This window comes from Parasteatoda tepidariorum, chromosome 1 (assembly GCF_982258835.1).
Source record: "Parasteatoda tepidariorum strain Cologne lab strain chromosome 1, Ptep-v5.0, whole genome shotgun sequence".
Classification (NCBI taxonomy): Eukaryota; Metazoa; Arthropoda; class Arachnida; order Araneae; family Theridiidae; genus Parasteatoda; species Parasteatoda tepidariorum.
In genome coordinates this window covers 68,362,341-68,377,584 of record NC_141755.1, presented here as the reverse complement: position 1 = coordinate 68,377,584, position 15,244 = coordinate 68,362,341, and the positions used below count along the sequence as shown (strand labels likewise).

The following is a 15,244-nucleotide window of genomic DNA, read 5'->3' as shown; positions in this document are numbered from 1 at the left end:
AATAGTAATCTTAACTTGATATCTTCAAAAAAAGAATCATATTTCTCGATAGCTAAATGGAGCTTTACACTAATTTTTCAAAATCTAATTTTTTCTCTTGCAAACTCTAAATTGAATTATCTTTTTTTTAACAATAATTTTAGAATTGTAATTAATTTATTTAGAAAATATTTCATAATTTAACAATTTTTTGGGAATAATTAACTTTTTGTTTTAAAATCTGCCTTAATTTGTTTTCTTCATAGTTAGAAATTTTTTTTTTGTATTTTGGGTTATAATATAATCCTGTAGTTTTAGTTGTAATATTCTGCATGGCCTGGATTCTTTTTACTTAATTTATAATGCATGTGATATTGATCTTTTCTTGGTTTTATTTATAATGCATGTAATATTGATCTATTCTTGCGTTTCTTTGATATGCTGTTTATATTTATTTTTACTCTTTTAAGTTACAGTTTTCTCCTTTTATTTGCTCTTTTACTTATATTGCTAATATTTCAGAAATTGTCCAATCTCCAGAAGCTACTTCTAATCTGCACGCTAATTCTATGCAAAGCGCGGAGCATAATGTAACAAACACCCCAGATGCCAAAGAGACACTTTTTGAAAAGAAAAACATCGCTTATGAGTTAAACTCACAAGTCTCAAACGGTGGCTGCAAAATATCTAATGGTGATATTTTTGTCAATAATATTTCTGATGAAAACAATTCTGAATTTGCAGTCTTAAATAAAAATCTAACACATGATAATAAAGAACTTGTTGAGGTCGCTGCTTTGGAAGAACCGGAAATTGTTGAATTTAAAATTGAAACTATCGGTGATGACAAAATTTCTGTAGAAAGTAAGGGGGAACTTCACCCCAATGGACTATCCCCAAGTGCATCCCCTTCCCCGCATGTGCATGAGGTCCCTGTTATTATTCCCAAGCCCCCCATAATTATTGTTGATAATTTGGGTGAAACTCAACCTCAAAAAGATGAATTGTTAAATGGAAGTCCTAATGCTGACTCATTAGAACTTAGTGCATTGCATGATAACACTTTAAGTGTAGAAAATAACAATAATGATTCAAAAGAGACCGAAGAAAATGGCATTGGTTTTAGTTCTGAACTGCCACCCATCTCAGAAATCATAGTGAATAATTCCACCCCATCTGGTGGTTTAGAAATTGATGGTGAGCACACATTATTATTTTTGAAAATGAAGTACTTTTTATATATATATAAAGAATTATAATGTATGGACATTTTTTGTTTGCTCCTTTATTACTTAAATTGTAATTTATCATTTTTATTCTAGCTAAATTCTTTTTTACAATGATTTTTTTTCATTTACATGTTTTTTTGCAGATGGTGTATCAATTGAAAGTAAGTTTAATATAAAGCTAATTATCTTAAATTTTTTTGTTCGGTTACTACCTTTTAATCTTAGGTCAGGTTTCTTGTTTGCAATTTTGAGATCCATATGCCATTTGTTATAGATTCTTGACCACATTACAGGACGCAAAAATAAAGGTGGTCTGATATTTCAAAAATTTCACTCAAACTACCATAAACAATTATTATTGTAGACCCCCCAGGTCAGCAATATCGATGCAATAGCATGGTATACTGTTTTAGTTTTTTGATTTTTCGGTTTCATATTCTGATCATGAAATAGCTTATTTCATCATAATAGAGACAGACAAACAGGCCAGTGAAAATGTGTATGAACTAATAACTTTTAATTGCTGGTCCTTCAGACCAATGACTAAATTTTCTTAATTTTTACTCCTGCATTAAAAATCACTGTCTACTCTCTCTCTCTCTTTTTTAAAAAAAAAATTATGCCCAGGGAAATTTCCCCATAATTCACGGCGGGGGAGAGATCTTCCCCCACAAGTGGTACAAGTTTATTTGATTCTTAATGAGGTCAAAAACATATAAGGCAAATGGCATGTACATACCTACGAAGTTTTATGCATTTTGCGTAAAATTTTTATTTAAAGTGGTAGTAAAATGTATACTTTCTATGTATTCCTTGCATTTATAAACTTCATTTAAAAAGATTTTGACCATCATTATTTTTAAAAAAAATGTAGCATATATACTAATATGTGATACTGTCGTGGTTGTCTGCTTAAGCTTTATCAAAATGCAGCATATGTTTCTGCCTAAAATTGTAATTCAATTTCCATTTCACCACCACTGGGAAAAATCATCTTCAAAATAATAGATGTTGGCCAGTATGCATGTATGTCTCAAAATGTCAAACTTAGAAGAAGAGTCTATTCTTGGCTTTAGTTATTTCCCAAAAAAGCCTTAATGGGTGATTGTGAAAATCTTTATGAAAAAACAATGGGCATGAATTAAAGCTAACGTACAATAAGCAAATCTGGAATATAGAATTGTATGAGCAGTAATGCTCCCAAAGCTAAATTCTGATTAAAATGGAAAGATCTAGATGGATTTTTTGAAACTTTATGAAAAGTATGGTGTAAAAAATCCAGAAGGTAGTAATTCATAAATCTTGTTATTTAATAATATATTATGAATTAAAAAAAAGAGTAAAAAAAACATCCCCTAGATATATATTAGAATAGTGTTTGACAAACTGTGATTCACGGGCCGCCCCTGAAGTGTCTAGATCGGCTTATATTTGAATTAAGTGCTGCTGAGCCATGTTTAAGTATTTGTTGACAATAGCACAAACTTTTTTTTAAGTTCATTTTTTTAAAATAAATTTTGATTTTGAGTTGTATTTTAGCAAATTAGTTTAATGAGTAATTAATAGTTTAATGAGAAGGTATGTGTTAATTTAGGAAATGATAAGCAACTAATTTATTCATAAAAGCGATTTCAATTTCCATAGCAGCAATAAACAAAAAGTGTCCACTCACAAATGCTTAGTTGTTATTTTGTGAATGATTTACTCTTTTAGTTGCCATTTTAATTAATTGTTTTACTATGCTATTAAATTTTATTATGTGTCACTTTAAGGTTTTTCTGTTTTGTTTTATATTTAAAGCATTGTTTTAAGTAAAACTTTATACTATTTAAATGTGATAATTTATAAAAGTCTTTTTACATAACTTGTGAGATATTCAGTAGCAGACTAATAAATAAATGCATGACAGAAATATTTTTTTTTAATGTGCAGTATGAATATGATTCCATGTATAAAAGACCTCATTGTAAAAAGCTATTTTTATTATTTTCAATTGATTAAAATTTCACCTAATAAGAGACACTTCAACTATATTTAATGATATCCTATTTATATTTTCTTGAAATGACATTATTTCTAAACACGCCATCTCTTTTGTGTGGCATATTCATCTAAAATACATAGGCTAATTTATTTCATTAAAGACTATTCTCTCTATTTTATTTATTATTTGTTATTTAGGTTAATTTTCTAATGCTGTTATGTTTAACATTGCGTAATCAATAAACTAAATTTTTGCAAGTTTTTGGTTAATACATAAGCAGGGAAAAAAATCCCTGCATGCAAGCTATGAAAGTCCTAAGGTTTAATATTTGATAAAATTCTGGGATTTGCGTTTATCAAAACATTATATTTTTTAAAGTTGCTTAATATTACTTTTATTGCTATTATAAAATTTTAATATCGACTGAAAAATATAACTTTGTTCTTCATTAAAAATGCATGTACGTGGTAATAAAGAGAAAATGCATTCTCTCTTATGACGCTTATGTCCTATGCAGTATTCATTCTTCAAATATCTTGGGATCAAAAACATTATGATTTCATTTGTTTACTTAAAATACTTTCACTTCAAAGGACAATGCTAGTTCATTCTTCATTTGAATATTATTTGCTAGTTTTTTTTTTATGTTGAGCTATTTTATTTAATACTTATATTCTATATTCTACTAAAATTAATTTCAAACTTAATCTAACTATGAGGGCTTTTGGTGTAAGTTTTGGTTGTTGAATGCTTTCTGTATTTTTAGTATCATTTCTGATTTTTTAAAAATGATAATTAAATAATTTTGTTTAAAAATTGTTTGAAGCTTCTTTGTGTAAAATACAAGTTAAATAAAAATGAAATGTTTTTAAATCATAATTTTGTGTGTACAGTTAATTTAGATGAAAACAAATTAAATATTAATATTTAATTGAACTTTTCTAAGGAAATGTGTCCTTTTCATGCTTTGAGACATGGAATATACAGCATATCCTGCTTTTTAAGAAATTTCGGATTTAACAAACAAAATGGAATATTTTGTTTGGCGCAATGTTGTTAATAAATGGGATTGTATTTACATCATTCTCAAATTGTACTTACACCATCCTTACTTCATTCTATTCACTGCTATAGTGAATAATTTGTTCACTTTTTTCAAATATAACGAGTAAAATAATTTTAGTAGTATGGAATGGCATCAGAAATAATTGAAAACAATAAAAAAAAAATCTCATTGTAAAATTGATCATTTTTCAAAGTTATCGACAACAGGATTAATCTGAGAATGGAGGAATGCCACCTAGACTGTATTATTATTTAACAGAGCATGTAAATCACACTTATATTCGTTCTAATGTTTTTTTTTTATTTATTTTTTGTATATTTTCGATGCAGAAGTTACTTATTTCTTAATGAAAGAATAATATGTTTAATAAATAATATGGTTAGTATATGTCTTTAGCAAACTGCACCAGGCAAAAATCTATATTTATACTTTAAAATCACTTAAAATCAGTATAAAATTTTAAATTTTACAGCAATTTCCCGTGATTTTGGTGATTTTTACTTAATAAAATAATTTTCTATTTTAAAACAATTTTTTTTTCACTCTGGACAAGCTTGTTAAGAAATTTCTCCTCAATGCACAAAATTCTTATTATACAATAAGAAAATAAAATTATTTACAAAAAAATTTTAGGTGTCACAAACACTTAGTCAGTTAGCATTTTATTTGTTATCTAGGCATTCACAAACAAGATATAATATCAGGTTTTATTGTTTATCAAAGCTGGTTAGACAATTTCAAGTCAACCTTTACTACAATATAAATTATCATTTTATATATTAAAAAATCAAAACACTATTCAATACTTAGATCATTAAACAAAATATTAACTTCTGTAAAAAATTTTCCAGTTCATTCAATGTAAAATTTTCTTTTCTATTAAAGATTTTTATGTATGTTGTTCATTATTATAGATGGTGATGCAGATTTAGCTGATACAGCTTTGAAAGAAATTGAAAAACTTAGCAAGCCTAATTCTACTAGCAAGAGCACCTTAATTATTCATAGTGTTCAAAGAGTAAGTGGATAACTTAGATAAGTCGTCAAAAAAATGTTCTTTTTATCTATATTGTTATTACTAATATGAGTGATGTATCTTCATTTATTTGTAATACACTGCTATTTTTTTGCTTCATAAAGGAAAATTTACTACCTAATGTAAAGGTATGTTTATAATACTGAAATTCTGAGCACTGTCCTTTCTGTCTCTTCTCTGTTCTACTTAGACTTTGATTTTCAGTTTAAAAAAGTACTCTTTTATCAGGATTAATTTGCATGATCTTTCTAGTTTACATATATTTACCTAAGTTTATAACTTTCAGTTTGTTATGCATGGTTTTACTTTCTTTTGCATTTTATTAATAAAACAATTTTCAACTTTGCATGGAATTTCAAAATTAATTACTAAATTGCCCAGTTTAAAATTTTTAATGTTACAATTTGTATTTATCTTTTTCTGAGCAAAAGAAGCAGTTTAATTACCATGTTATTCAATCATTATTAATATATAATTATTATTTTTATTGCTTTTTTTAATCTCTACTTTTGTTTATTAGCTATATAACTAAGCTTTAATGCTATATTTTTTTTCTTTTCTCCTAAAAATTTTTTAAAATCACATGAAATGCTCAAGGTTGCTTATACGGAACTCATTTATGCGTAATACATACGTATAATGCAATGCCTTTAACTTACTAACTTGAAACAATACCTTTTTTATGGTAATTTCTCTCTTTAGAGATGTTAAATAGCATAAATTCTTTTAAAAATATTTTTGTTGCGTGTCTACAATAATTTCTACAATAATACAATTTCAATTCACTAGTATGAAAGACGTGTTAACTCTATTCAATCTGGAGGTACCTTTTGATAGATGACGGGTTGGATTGTCGAAAGTTTGTCCCCCCCCCCCATAGGTGACTTTCGGGCCTGAATTGACCATGCCTATCTTGTCAGAAACACCCACTTCGACTAGAGCTTGCCGAGTTTCATGGATGGTCCATATTGAACATCTGACTTGCTATTTGCGACTACGATATTGTCCTCTTCGGGTTGCTTTTTAGTCTCGATCGCAATAAAAGCCTATCCATACACGACTGCTAATAGAAACACTAGAGCGACTGCACACACAACTGTGATCTTAACACAGCTTCTCACAAAACAGCAATGAATCAACTAAGTGGTATGGTATCTGTTCATCGAAATCTATTACAGATAAATTTCTAGTGGGGGAGTACTGCAGTGTGTCTACCACTACAATACCGACTCTCAAGGATCTAAGGCATGTTAACTCGATTCTATCTGAGGTACCTTTTGATAGTTGACATTATCGGTAGCCTCACCCTACAATTTTTAAGCTTATTTATTAATTTATTTTTGTCTTCCTTGGTTGTCACATTAATTTGGCATGTTGCACTTTTGGCACATTTATATCCACTTCAGTCAATGTTAAATGTTTTTTTTTTCTTTTTAGAAAATTAGCAAATTTAGATCATTGTTTGGACTGCCTCTTTTATTTAAAATTTTTGCTTGTACATTTTTTTTAACCGTTGCTTGGTCTGCTTGGTGGGTACTAATACAAATAATAAATTATACATGAAACAAAACTTGAATTTTTCATGAACAGGTTGCTCAGGACAAATCTGGGGAGTGGCAAGAATATAGAGAGGTATTATTATAGATAATTTTATTCATGCATGCTATAGTTTTCAGAAATGATTTTCTTACTACTCTGTCATGTTATATTTGTGATTTTCATATTTTAGGTAATTTCTTCACAGAGTCAATTTAGGAAAAAATATTAGGTGCACTTAAGAACATTTCTCTTAACTCAATCCTTCTCAAAAATCGAAGCTTTTTAATAAAAACCCTTCACTAAATTCTGAACTACAGCTCTCTATATTTCAAAGTTGAAGCAACAGTAGAAAAATATTAAGATAGCGAGTTTTCGAGATAACAAGTTCAGAACTAAATATGTTCTAAAAAGTTAAAAAAAAAGATGGATTATTGTATTTTGCTTGCAATTTCACAAGTCAAAAATTAATTTCATACGCTGGTGCATTTTTGTGTAAATCAATGCACTGGTTTCTTTTCCAAAATAAAAACAATTCTTAGTAAAAATGTTTTAAGAGCAAATTTGATCATTCAGCTCAACATTTATTAAGTTATGATGTTTATCTACTTACTAAAACAAAGTAGAGTGTCCATCTATGTGCCAAAATGTTTTTCAACCTGCCTTTGGTTCAAAGAAGAAGTTTTGACTTTTTGTTCACATTATTTTGCATTATTCTGATATAGCATAAAGTGTACTTCAATTTTATTTGGATAACTTAAGTAACTCTACCATTAATAGGTTTAAGAATTTTGTCAGCTAAGAAAATAATTCTAGATTAATAGAAAGTGGGGAAGTTGAAATAATTGCTTAAAATTTTATACTTTTACTGTTTTTTTTGGCATAAATTCATGGAATGTTTTTTTTTTCTTTCCCACATCAATATTCTAATTTTTTTTCTTCATATTTCCTGGCATCTATTTACATGTCACATGAAAATAGACAGAAAACAATCTGATGGCTCCTCTAGCTTCTAAAATGACTTCAAATTTACAATATTTGTAAAGTTGAAAATCTAGTGCTGTTGCAGTAAAAAAAATAGCTACAGTGTATCCATCCTCTTGCACCTGCATCTTTTCATAATCCTTAAGTTGATTGCCTCTGGATAGTAAAATCAAACGTAAAAAAAAAAAAAAAAATCTTTTTCATTTCTATTGTTATGACTCACTTCAGATTTTAAGCTTTCTGTAAATGGAGAGAAAGAAGTTTATAATTGATTCCTTTTTAGCAGTTAGTATAGTCATTTTGCTTTATATAATTTTAAATGTGTAAAATCAACGATGAAAATCTATTCCACTGAAAATGAATTTATTTTTATATTTTTAGTTTCTAAGCACTGTAACTTATTTTCATTACAGCCAAATAACCATGTCTCTGATAGCCTTGAAGCTTCACCAGCTAGTCAAATTTCAAAAGATTCTCGCACTTCTTATTCAGAAAGTGTGCCTTCATCTCCTACCCCTGATCGAACTCCCAGTAAGTTTGGATTGACTGACAAGATTCACTCATCAAAACACTGATATTGTTTTGCCTTTGTTAAGACTCTTTTTTTTTTCAAGAGAGATCAACTTGAGAAATTCACTTCTGGGTGAAACTCGATATATTAGTTGTAAACCTTTAACCCTAGATTCATAAAAGTTCATCTCAAAAGGCTGCCTCCAAAATTGGTAAGCACATGTAACTCTCAAAGTGAAAGAGAGAAATCAGGCAGTGGCATACAAGAAAATAAAAATAAACGCTTCAGGAAGAGGTCACTTGAAGGGTGTAACTCATTGCTATCCACCGCAAATTTCAACATGTTTTTTTTTCTTGTTAAGTTTTTGTTAGTAAAGAAAACTTTTGATGATGGTAGTAGCATGAACAGGCCCTGATACGGAAATTACGCAAATGCCTCCTGAAGGAGATGGAACAATGAACTTCTAAGTACCTTCTAAATCATTATACAAATGTTTAAGAATACTGTAGTGTCTTCCAAGCATGTTTGTAAATCTAGGGTTAAGGTGCTAATTTTGCAGTGGCCAGCCATGTCTTTAAAGTTTTTAGGAAAGTCTTTTAAAGTTTTGTGCACAATTTATATACTAGTTAATTTTAACATAGGTGTATGGCACAACAGCCTAGTTAGTGGTATAATGTGCTAGATAGTGGTATTGCTCTCCGAAACTCAGGGTTAGGATGGTATTCTAAAGCAAGACCTATCTTTATCATATTGGAACTTTAAATGAATACAATTGATGTATTTATTAAAAGTTCCAATATGAATTTTGCTCAAAATGAATACAGAGTATAAGTTTGTTATTTCAAAATGCAAACATGCAAAATCCCTGGCATATATCAGGTGTATTTGAAACACAAATTTAATGAAAATTTACTCTAGGTTGTTACAAAACACTAAGAATATAATTCTACTGTTCTGTTTCTTGTGTTCGAGTAAACTTTTAAAATTTTTCCTTAACAAATCGGAAAGTTAGATCAATTAATTACTATATATATCATTATTTAGGTAATATTTAAAATGTGAGAAACTATTATTTTTTGTTTGAAATATTTTTATGTTCTTGTTACTTGTTGTAGTTTTCTTTTTTACGCTTTATTAATTAATTCATATTTAAAATGAAAGGATTCCAAGTCAAGTTATTAAATTATACTTTATTTATTTGGTGTTTAGAGGTTAATTAAAACTTGTTTCATAATACAATTTAAGTATTTAATTGGTTCTTATTCAATGACTGTCTCATAGAAAAAAAAATGTTAAATAAAAATTTTGAAGTTTAACTTAAATTAGTAACCTTTTTTTAAATAATTAATATTTCTTTCTTCATATAAATACATCAGTATCAGTAGATCTGTAAAGAAATTAGTTTTCAAATGCAAACATTTGTGGGGATTTTTTCAATAATTAATTTGAAACGTAGTTATTTACTTTTATTATTAATCAATTAGAACATCAATAATTTTCTTTAATAATTACTTTAGATGATTAAAATTCTAAATGCTATAAACAATAACTTTAATGTTTCTCTGATATTAGCATCAATATATATATGTAAGAAATAAAAAAAGAAAAACTTAGTATCTTTGTCATTCAGTATTACCATCTATTACTTCAAATAATCTGATTACTTTTTATCTTTCCAATATTTATTCTAAACTGTTGGTTTTATTATTTATATTTATTTGTTTTCATATTCTTTTTTTTAAAAAAGAAAAAACATGTGCATGTTATGATTTTTCTTTGCCTGTCATTTGTTTTCTGAAAGTCTTTGCATGTTGAGAATGCACTTAAGTTTTTTTTTTCCCATCTAACTTAACAAAGTTTTATTGATTAAGAGTTTATATTTAATTGATTAAATATGTTTGCCCGTTAAAATATCTGTTTCGTTGGTTGAAAATTCTAGAGGAAAAAAATATATGTACTTAAATTTCGGATTATTATGTCTACTACCTTGGATCATTTTCAGCGTTTCATTATATTGAGTATCATTTTTTGCTATTTTCACTTGTTGAAAAATATTGAGAGGTTGATTCTAAGGTTTTATTTTGTTTACAATTGCTGCTTTTTTAAAAAAGAATTTTTTACTTTAAATATATTTTGCATTCATCTTCAAGTGTAAGTGTTATGTTAAAAAATAGGTGTGGTGCACCAATCTCTTCAAAAAGATTATTGGTCAAACCATGTCACAGGATCATGATATTCCCATCTGCAACATTGTTTACGAAATATTTTTTCTGTTCTTATAATTTATTTCCTGTTTCAAATTTTTGTAAAAATTATTTTTATAATTTAATATGTATTCACAAAATTTATTACCATATTTTAATTACAAACAGTTTTTAAAATGTTTTTATGTAAAAGTGACGGTTGAGGGTAAATTATATACCTAAGTGTACTTTTTTGTAAAAAAAAAAAAAAAAAAAATGAATGATGTTAATACTATTGTATACATACCATATTATATACAGACATAATAATACCATTATATAAATACCATTCTTTAGTTATCATTCAAATCCTGCTTTATAAAAAAGTTTAAAGCTACAAAAGGAATCAATCAGTGGGATATATGGATTTTACTTTTTTGATAGATTTCCTAAATAAATGCTAGTAATGTATTCTGTTCTCAAGATGCTCCGATTTAAACAAATTTAGTAACTAAAGAGCAGATGAGTGATGAGTTTGAAATTTTAAACAGTGACTCAACACTAATTTTATAAGAGAATAATTAGGTTGTCATAAAATAGATTAAATAAGTTTTATAAAAAAGAGGCTAAAAAAATAAGTTATTCTAACAAAGGGTATGCACAATACACCTTATCAAAGGTCAATAATAACCAACACCTTAAGATCAAGTTGACTAGCAAATTGTTCTTATGCTTAGGTTGATTGATTTGAAAGTAAACAGTATGTTCATATAGAAATTAAAAGAATTGTCAAATACCTGGTGCTTGTACTTGTTTCTTTTTATTTCTATTATGTTTCTGAATTGAAAATGAGTTGTACAATTTTTCCATTACATTATTATTAGTTTTTTAAATATTTTATAACTATGCACTTATGTTAATTGGACTGTATTTATTAGACAAAGAAATTTTCATTATTTAAAAAAATGCTAGTAATCTGATTTTATTGTTTTTACTTCTACTATTACAGGACGAGTGCATTTATTTTATTTGTATGGGATCCATTTTTTTACTTTTGTACAGGATTCAATATTATTTGCAGTGCAAAAACTCTTAGAATTCTAAACCCAATTACCGTCCCTCATTTTTTCTGTTTGATGAATTTGTTTATTTTACTAGTATTGGACCAGTGAATTCAATTTGTTTTACTGGGGAAATTGCCTGTTTTAACTCTTTGCAGGGCAGAAAAGTTTGAACAAAAATTTGAACCGGAAGAGCAGACAGAATTGTGGCCCTATGCCTGTTCTAATTAATGCAATATTCTTTATATTTTTAAAAATTTAAAGTTGTTGATTGAAAATTGAATAGTTTAAGAAATAAAAACTATTACAATTTTAGTGGTCCATATAATTGTCAAAAATGATTGAGACAGATGAAAAATGAATGATCCGATGCCTCCTGAAAATATTTAAGTTATAGTTGTGTGTTGCAACTTTTATTTTCTTCATTCAATGATGAATCTAGTATATTTTAGCTACAAATTATTTATTTTTAAAAAGTCCAATTTCTGAAGAACAAAATATTTGAAATGATCTTCTTTTAAACATATCTATACCATAGATTTTTCTTTTAATAAATAATACGTGTGTAGCGTTTTTAAAAAGTGCTTAAAGGTGCTTATGTTCGATATTCGTTGTTTAAAAGCCCTTAAAGGTGCTTTTTTCATTGGAGGTTTTTAAAAAGTGCTTCATATTCCCTTTTTGAAAATGAGATTTTTCTCTTTACCATGTTGATTTTCGCCACGTATTATGAAAAAGCGTGATTTTCACATTGTTCTATTCAACGTTTTCACAATGCATTCAACCACAGTCCATTTTGGCGTACCGTCGGTCCATAGCGTATGCAAACGCCGATAATTTTATGTACTTGATGAAATATTTGCGAGTCTGCATGTGCGTTTATTGGGTTCAGTGAGATTCTACCACTCTCATATGCAACTATTCTGCATTTTATGAGAAATTCTGAAATTCAGGCTTCATTTTCCACCCTCTGAAATCGAACCGAAGAATCTTTAGATCTTTTTATGTTGGTTAATATAATCAAGAAAAGAGTTCTTTGTCAGAAACCTTTGAAAATTATTTTGCATTTCGTTAGCGTTTTGCATTTTGTTGTACATTTTTGGAGATCTTAAAAAGTTCTTGAAAGGTGCTTATTGTTGAAAGATTTGACTATGCACCCTGTAATATCAATAGATAAATAAACTCTGTAATAAAATTCAAAAATGCTTTTTAAATTCTTAGGGTGTATTGTTGCTAGCTTATATGTTTAGGTAATTTTGCTTATAATATTATTATTTTTTTAATTAGTTATAAAATACTTGTTTAAAAGAAAGGTTTTTTATGTATATGTCTAAGATATTTTTAAAAAAAAGTTTTTTCTTCTATAATTTATTTTCATTTGATGTCTTCTAGATGGAAGGTCTAGGCCCACAGAAAAAAAATCTTTTATGGGAACCTTGCGTCGAAAACTTAGCTTTCACAAAGCAAGATCTAAATCTGTTGAAAACCGATCAGAAGCTCCTTCTACTTACAGCCAAGCAAGCAGTCGTAGTGCTTCTACAGATAGGGTGAGGCACCTATCCAATCAAAAGTCACCATTTAAAGAAAGACTGTTAGGTAAGGGAATTGTTTATTTTTCTGCAGTTAATATTATTTCAAAAAATTTCTTTAAGGTAAGGGCATACAAATGTTAAATTGAAAAACTGTAGCTTTAAAAAATAATGTTGCCTATTGTTCAATCTGCAAGACAGTAATATTAAATTTCAAAACAGTTCAACAAACTCTTGCAAAAATCTGTGAGTTCTATAAGTTTATATATTATGTACTATTAAGTAGAGCCAATAAATAACAAGTCATAGTCTGTTTTATACAATATATTTAATAAGACTATAAAATATAGTCTACAGTTGTTTAAGCATTTGTCCTCTATTTACATTCACATAATTGTAAAAAAAACTTTGTTTGTGTTCCAACCAATTACATACTCAAACCTTAGTTTTAATGTTCGTTTGAAAATGACGTCTGTGCAATTCTTTTTGGTATTCATCAAATATGTGAAAGTCTAATGGGGACAGATATAGACTATAGAGTGGGCGGCTCAAAAGTTACAATTCAAATTTTTGCAAAACTTCTGTTATAAATATGGCTTTGTGTTATTCAAAAATCCAATTAACTAAATTGAAACATAAGAAAAATCAAATTAAACAGTTCTCGTAAATTCAATGTCATCCGAAATGTTATATTTTATTTGAAAATCATGTCCCTGAAATTTTTGTCTTGTTAAACTTGTGGTTGAATAATTAGAATTTATTATATTTTTTTTCACAAAATTTTAATTTTTACCTTTTGTGTATGTTTAATGTAGTTTAAATATGTTTTAAATACTAAGACAATATTTTAAATGAGAATTGCACATTTTCTATGTTAATACTAGAATTCTCATTTTGATAATCCTACCAGACTTTTATTTTTTTATGAAACTTTTTTGTTTCTGTTAAACTTGCGGGAAATGTTCTCATAATGAAAATAACTTATAGTGCAAGTACTGTTAAATGCATGTTGTTGTTTTTTGTATTCAAGTTGAAATTTAACAATGGACAATGATTTTTTGTGGATTTTTAAATTTAGATACAATTTTAAGCCCAAAATTTTACAATAGCAAAATTATTTTTGTATATATGGGAAAAAATACATAAAAATTTATCAGTCATAAATGATTTTTTATTTCTAGTGACAATTTTTGAAAATATCATCTTACTTTACCATATTTTTGTGTTGATTTTTTAGTAAAATGTTTAATTTTCACAAATTATGTCTAAATTTTCACAAAATAGGTGCCTCTCATAAAAACCTAGACAGACCCCTGATAATGCATTGTCACTTTTTATAATTGTAGGATAAGACTTTAAGAAAAATGTTTCAGTTTTAATATTAGTTTATGAAATTAAATAGATATGTTTTTCGTTATATTGCTTTTCCATCCAGGATTAACAAGTAAGGTGTTAAGATGTTACTAAACATACTTTGTTTTCTCTTATTTTATGTACTTTAATTTTATATGAAATCCAGAAAATATTTGACATGGCTTTAAATGCATCTGTATTTTATGTCTGATATAAATTTAAATTAAATATAACTGATGCTACTGTTTTGTTTTTCTATACAAAAATTTGCACTGGACTTGATAAAAGTAAGCATTGTCTTAATAGTTATAATATTAATTTTACTACAAAGCTGATGATTTACAAAAATATTAAAAATTTTCTGTTTTTATTTTCAGGTCAATTTTTGAATGTTCCAGGTTAGAATTATATTTTTAATCAAGTAATTTATTTAACTGTCAATTGTATGATAATTAACATCTTCAATTTTCTTTGCAGGCAGTACTCGTAGTAGTATAAGTGAAGCCTCAGGTGTTAGTGGTCTATCAACAAGGACATATATTAATGAAAATTCAACCCTAGTTATTGAAACAAATGAAAACGGAATCATCAAGTAAGTTTTGAAACAATGGAGTATTCGCCTTTTAACATTTGTAATTAGTGTTGAATTTGCTTAACAAGGACAAAAGGACAATTTGAGGGAATTTCTGGTTATCCTAATTTACTTCTCAATATTTGTTTATTTTATTTTGTAAAAAATTAAACAAATATTTCTGTTATTGGCACTTATCAACTATAACTAGTAAAGTCATGAAAC

The 15,244-nt window shown here is 27.4% G+C and overlaps 1 protein-coding gene across 12 annotated transcripts in view; it reads left to right on the top strand.

Moving 5' to 3' along the window:
* Positions 1-15,244, top strand: part of LOC107449691 (uncharacterized) — a 40,620-nt gene that overhangs the window by 17,164 nt on the left and 8,212 nt on the right. The window contains exons 11-19 of one of the 12 annotated variants that reach the window (XM_087165788.1): positions 502-1,176; positions 1,352-1,369; positions 5,173-5,276; positions 5,399-5,422; positions 6,885-6,926; positions 8,228-8,345; positions 12,959-13,162; positions 14,826-14,846; positions 14,926-15,040. In XM_087165788.1, coding sequence (XP_087021914.1) covers positions 502-1,176; positions 1,352-1,369; positions 5,173-5,276; positions 5,399-5,422; positions 6,885-6,926; positions 8,228-8,345; positions 12,959-13,162; positions 14,826-14,846; positions 14,926-15,040 — 1,321 coding nt within the window. Of the gene's footprint in view, positions 1-501; positions 1,177-1,351; positions 1,370-5,172; positions 5,277-5,398; positions 5,423-6,884; positions 6,927-8,227; positions 8,346-12,958; positions 13,163-14,825; positions 14,847-14,925; positions 15,041-15,244 lie in introns of those variants that run through there. The other 11 variants (XM_087165781.1, XM_087165805.1, XM_087165780.1 and 8 more) reach the window with 11 other exon arrangements.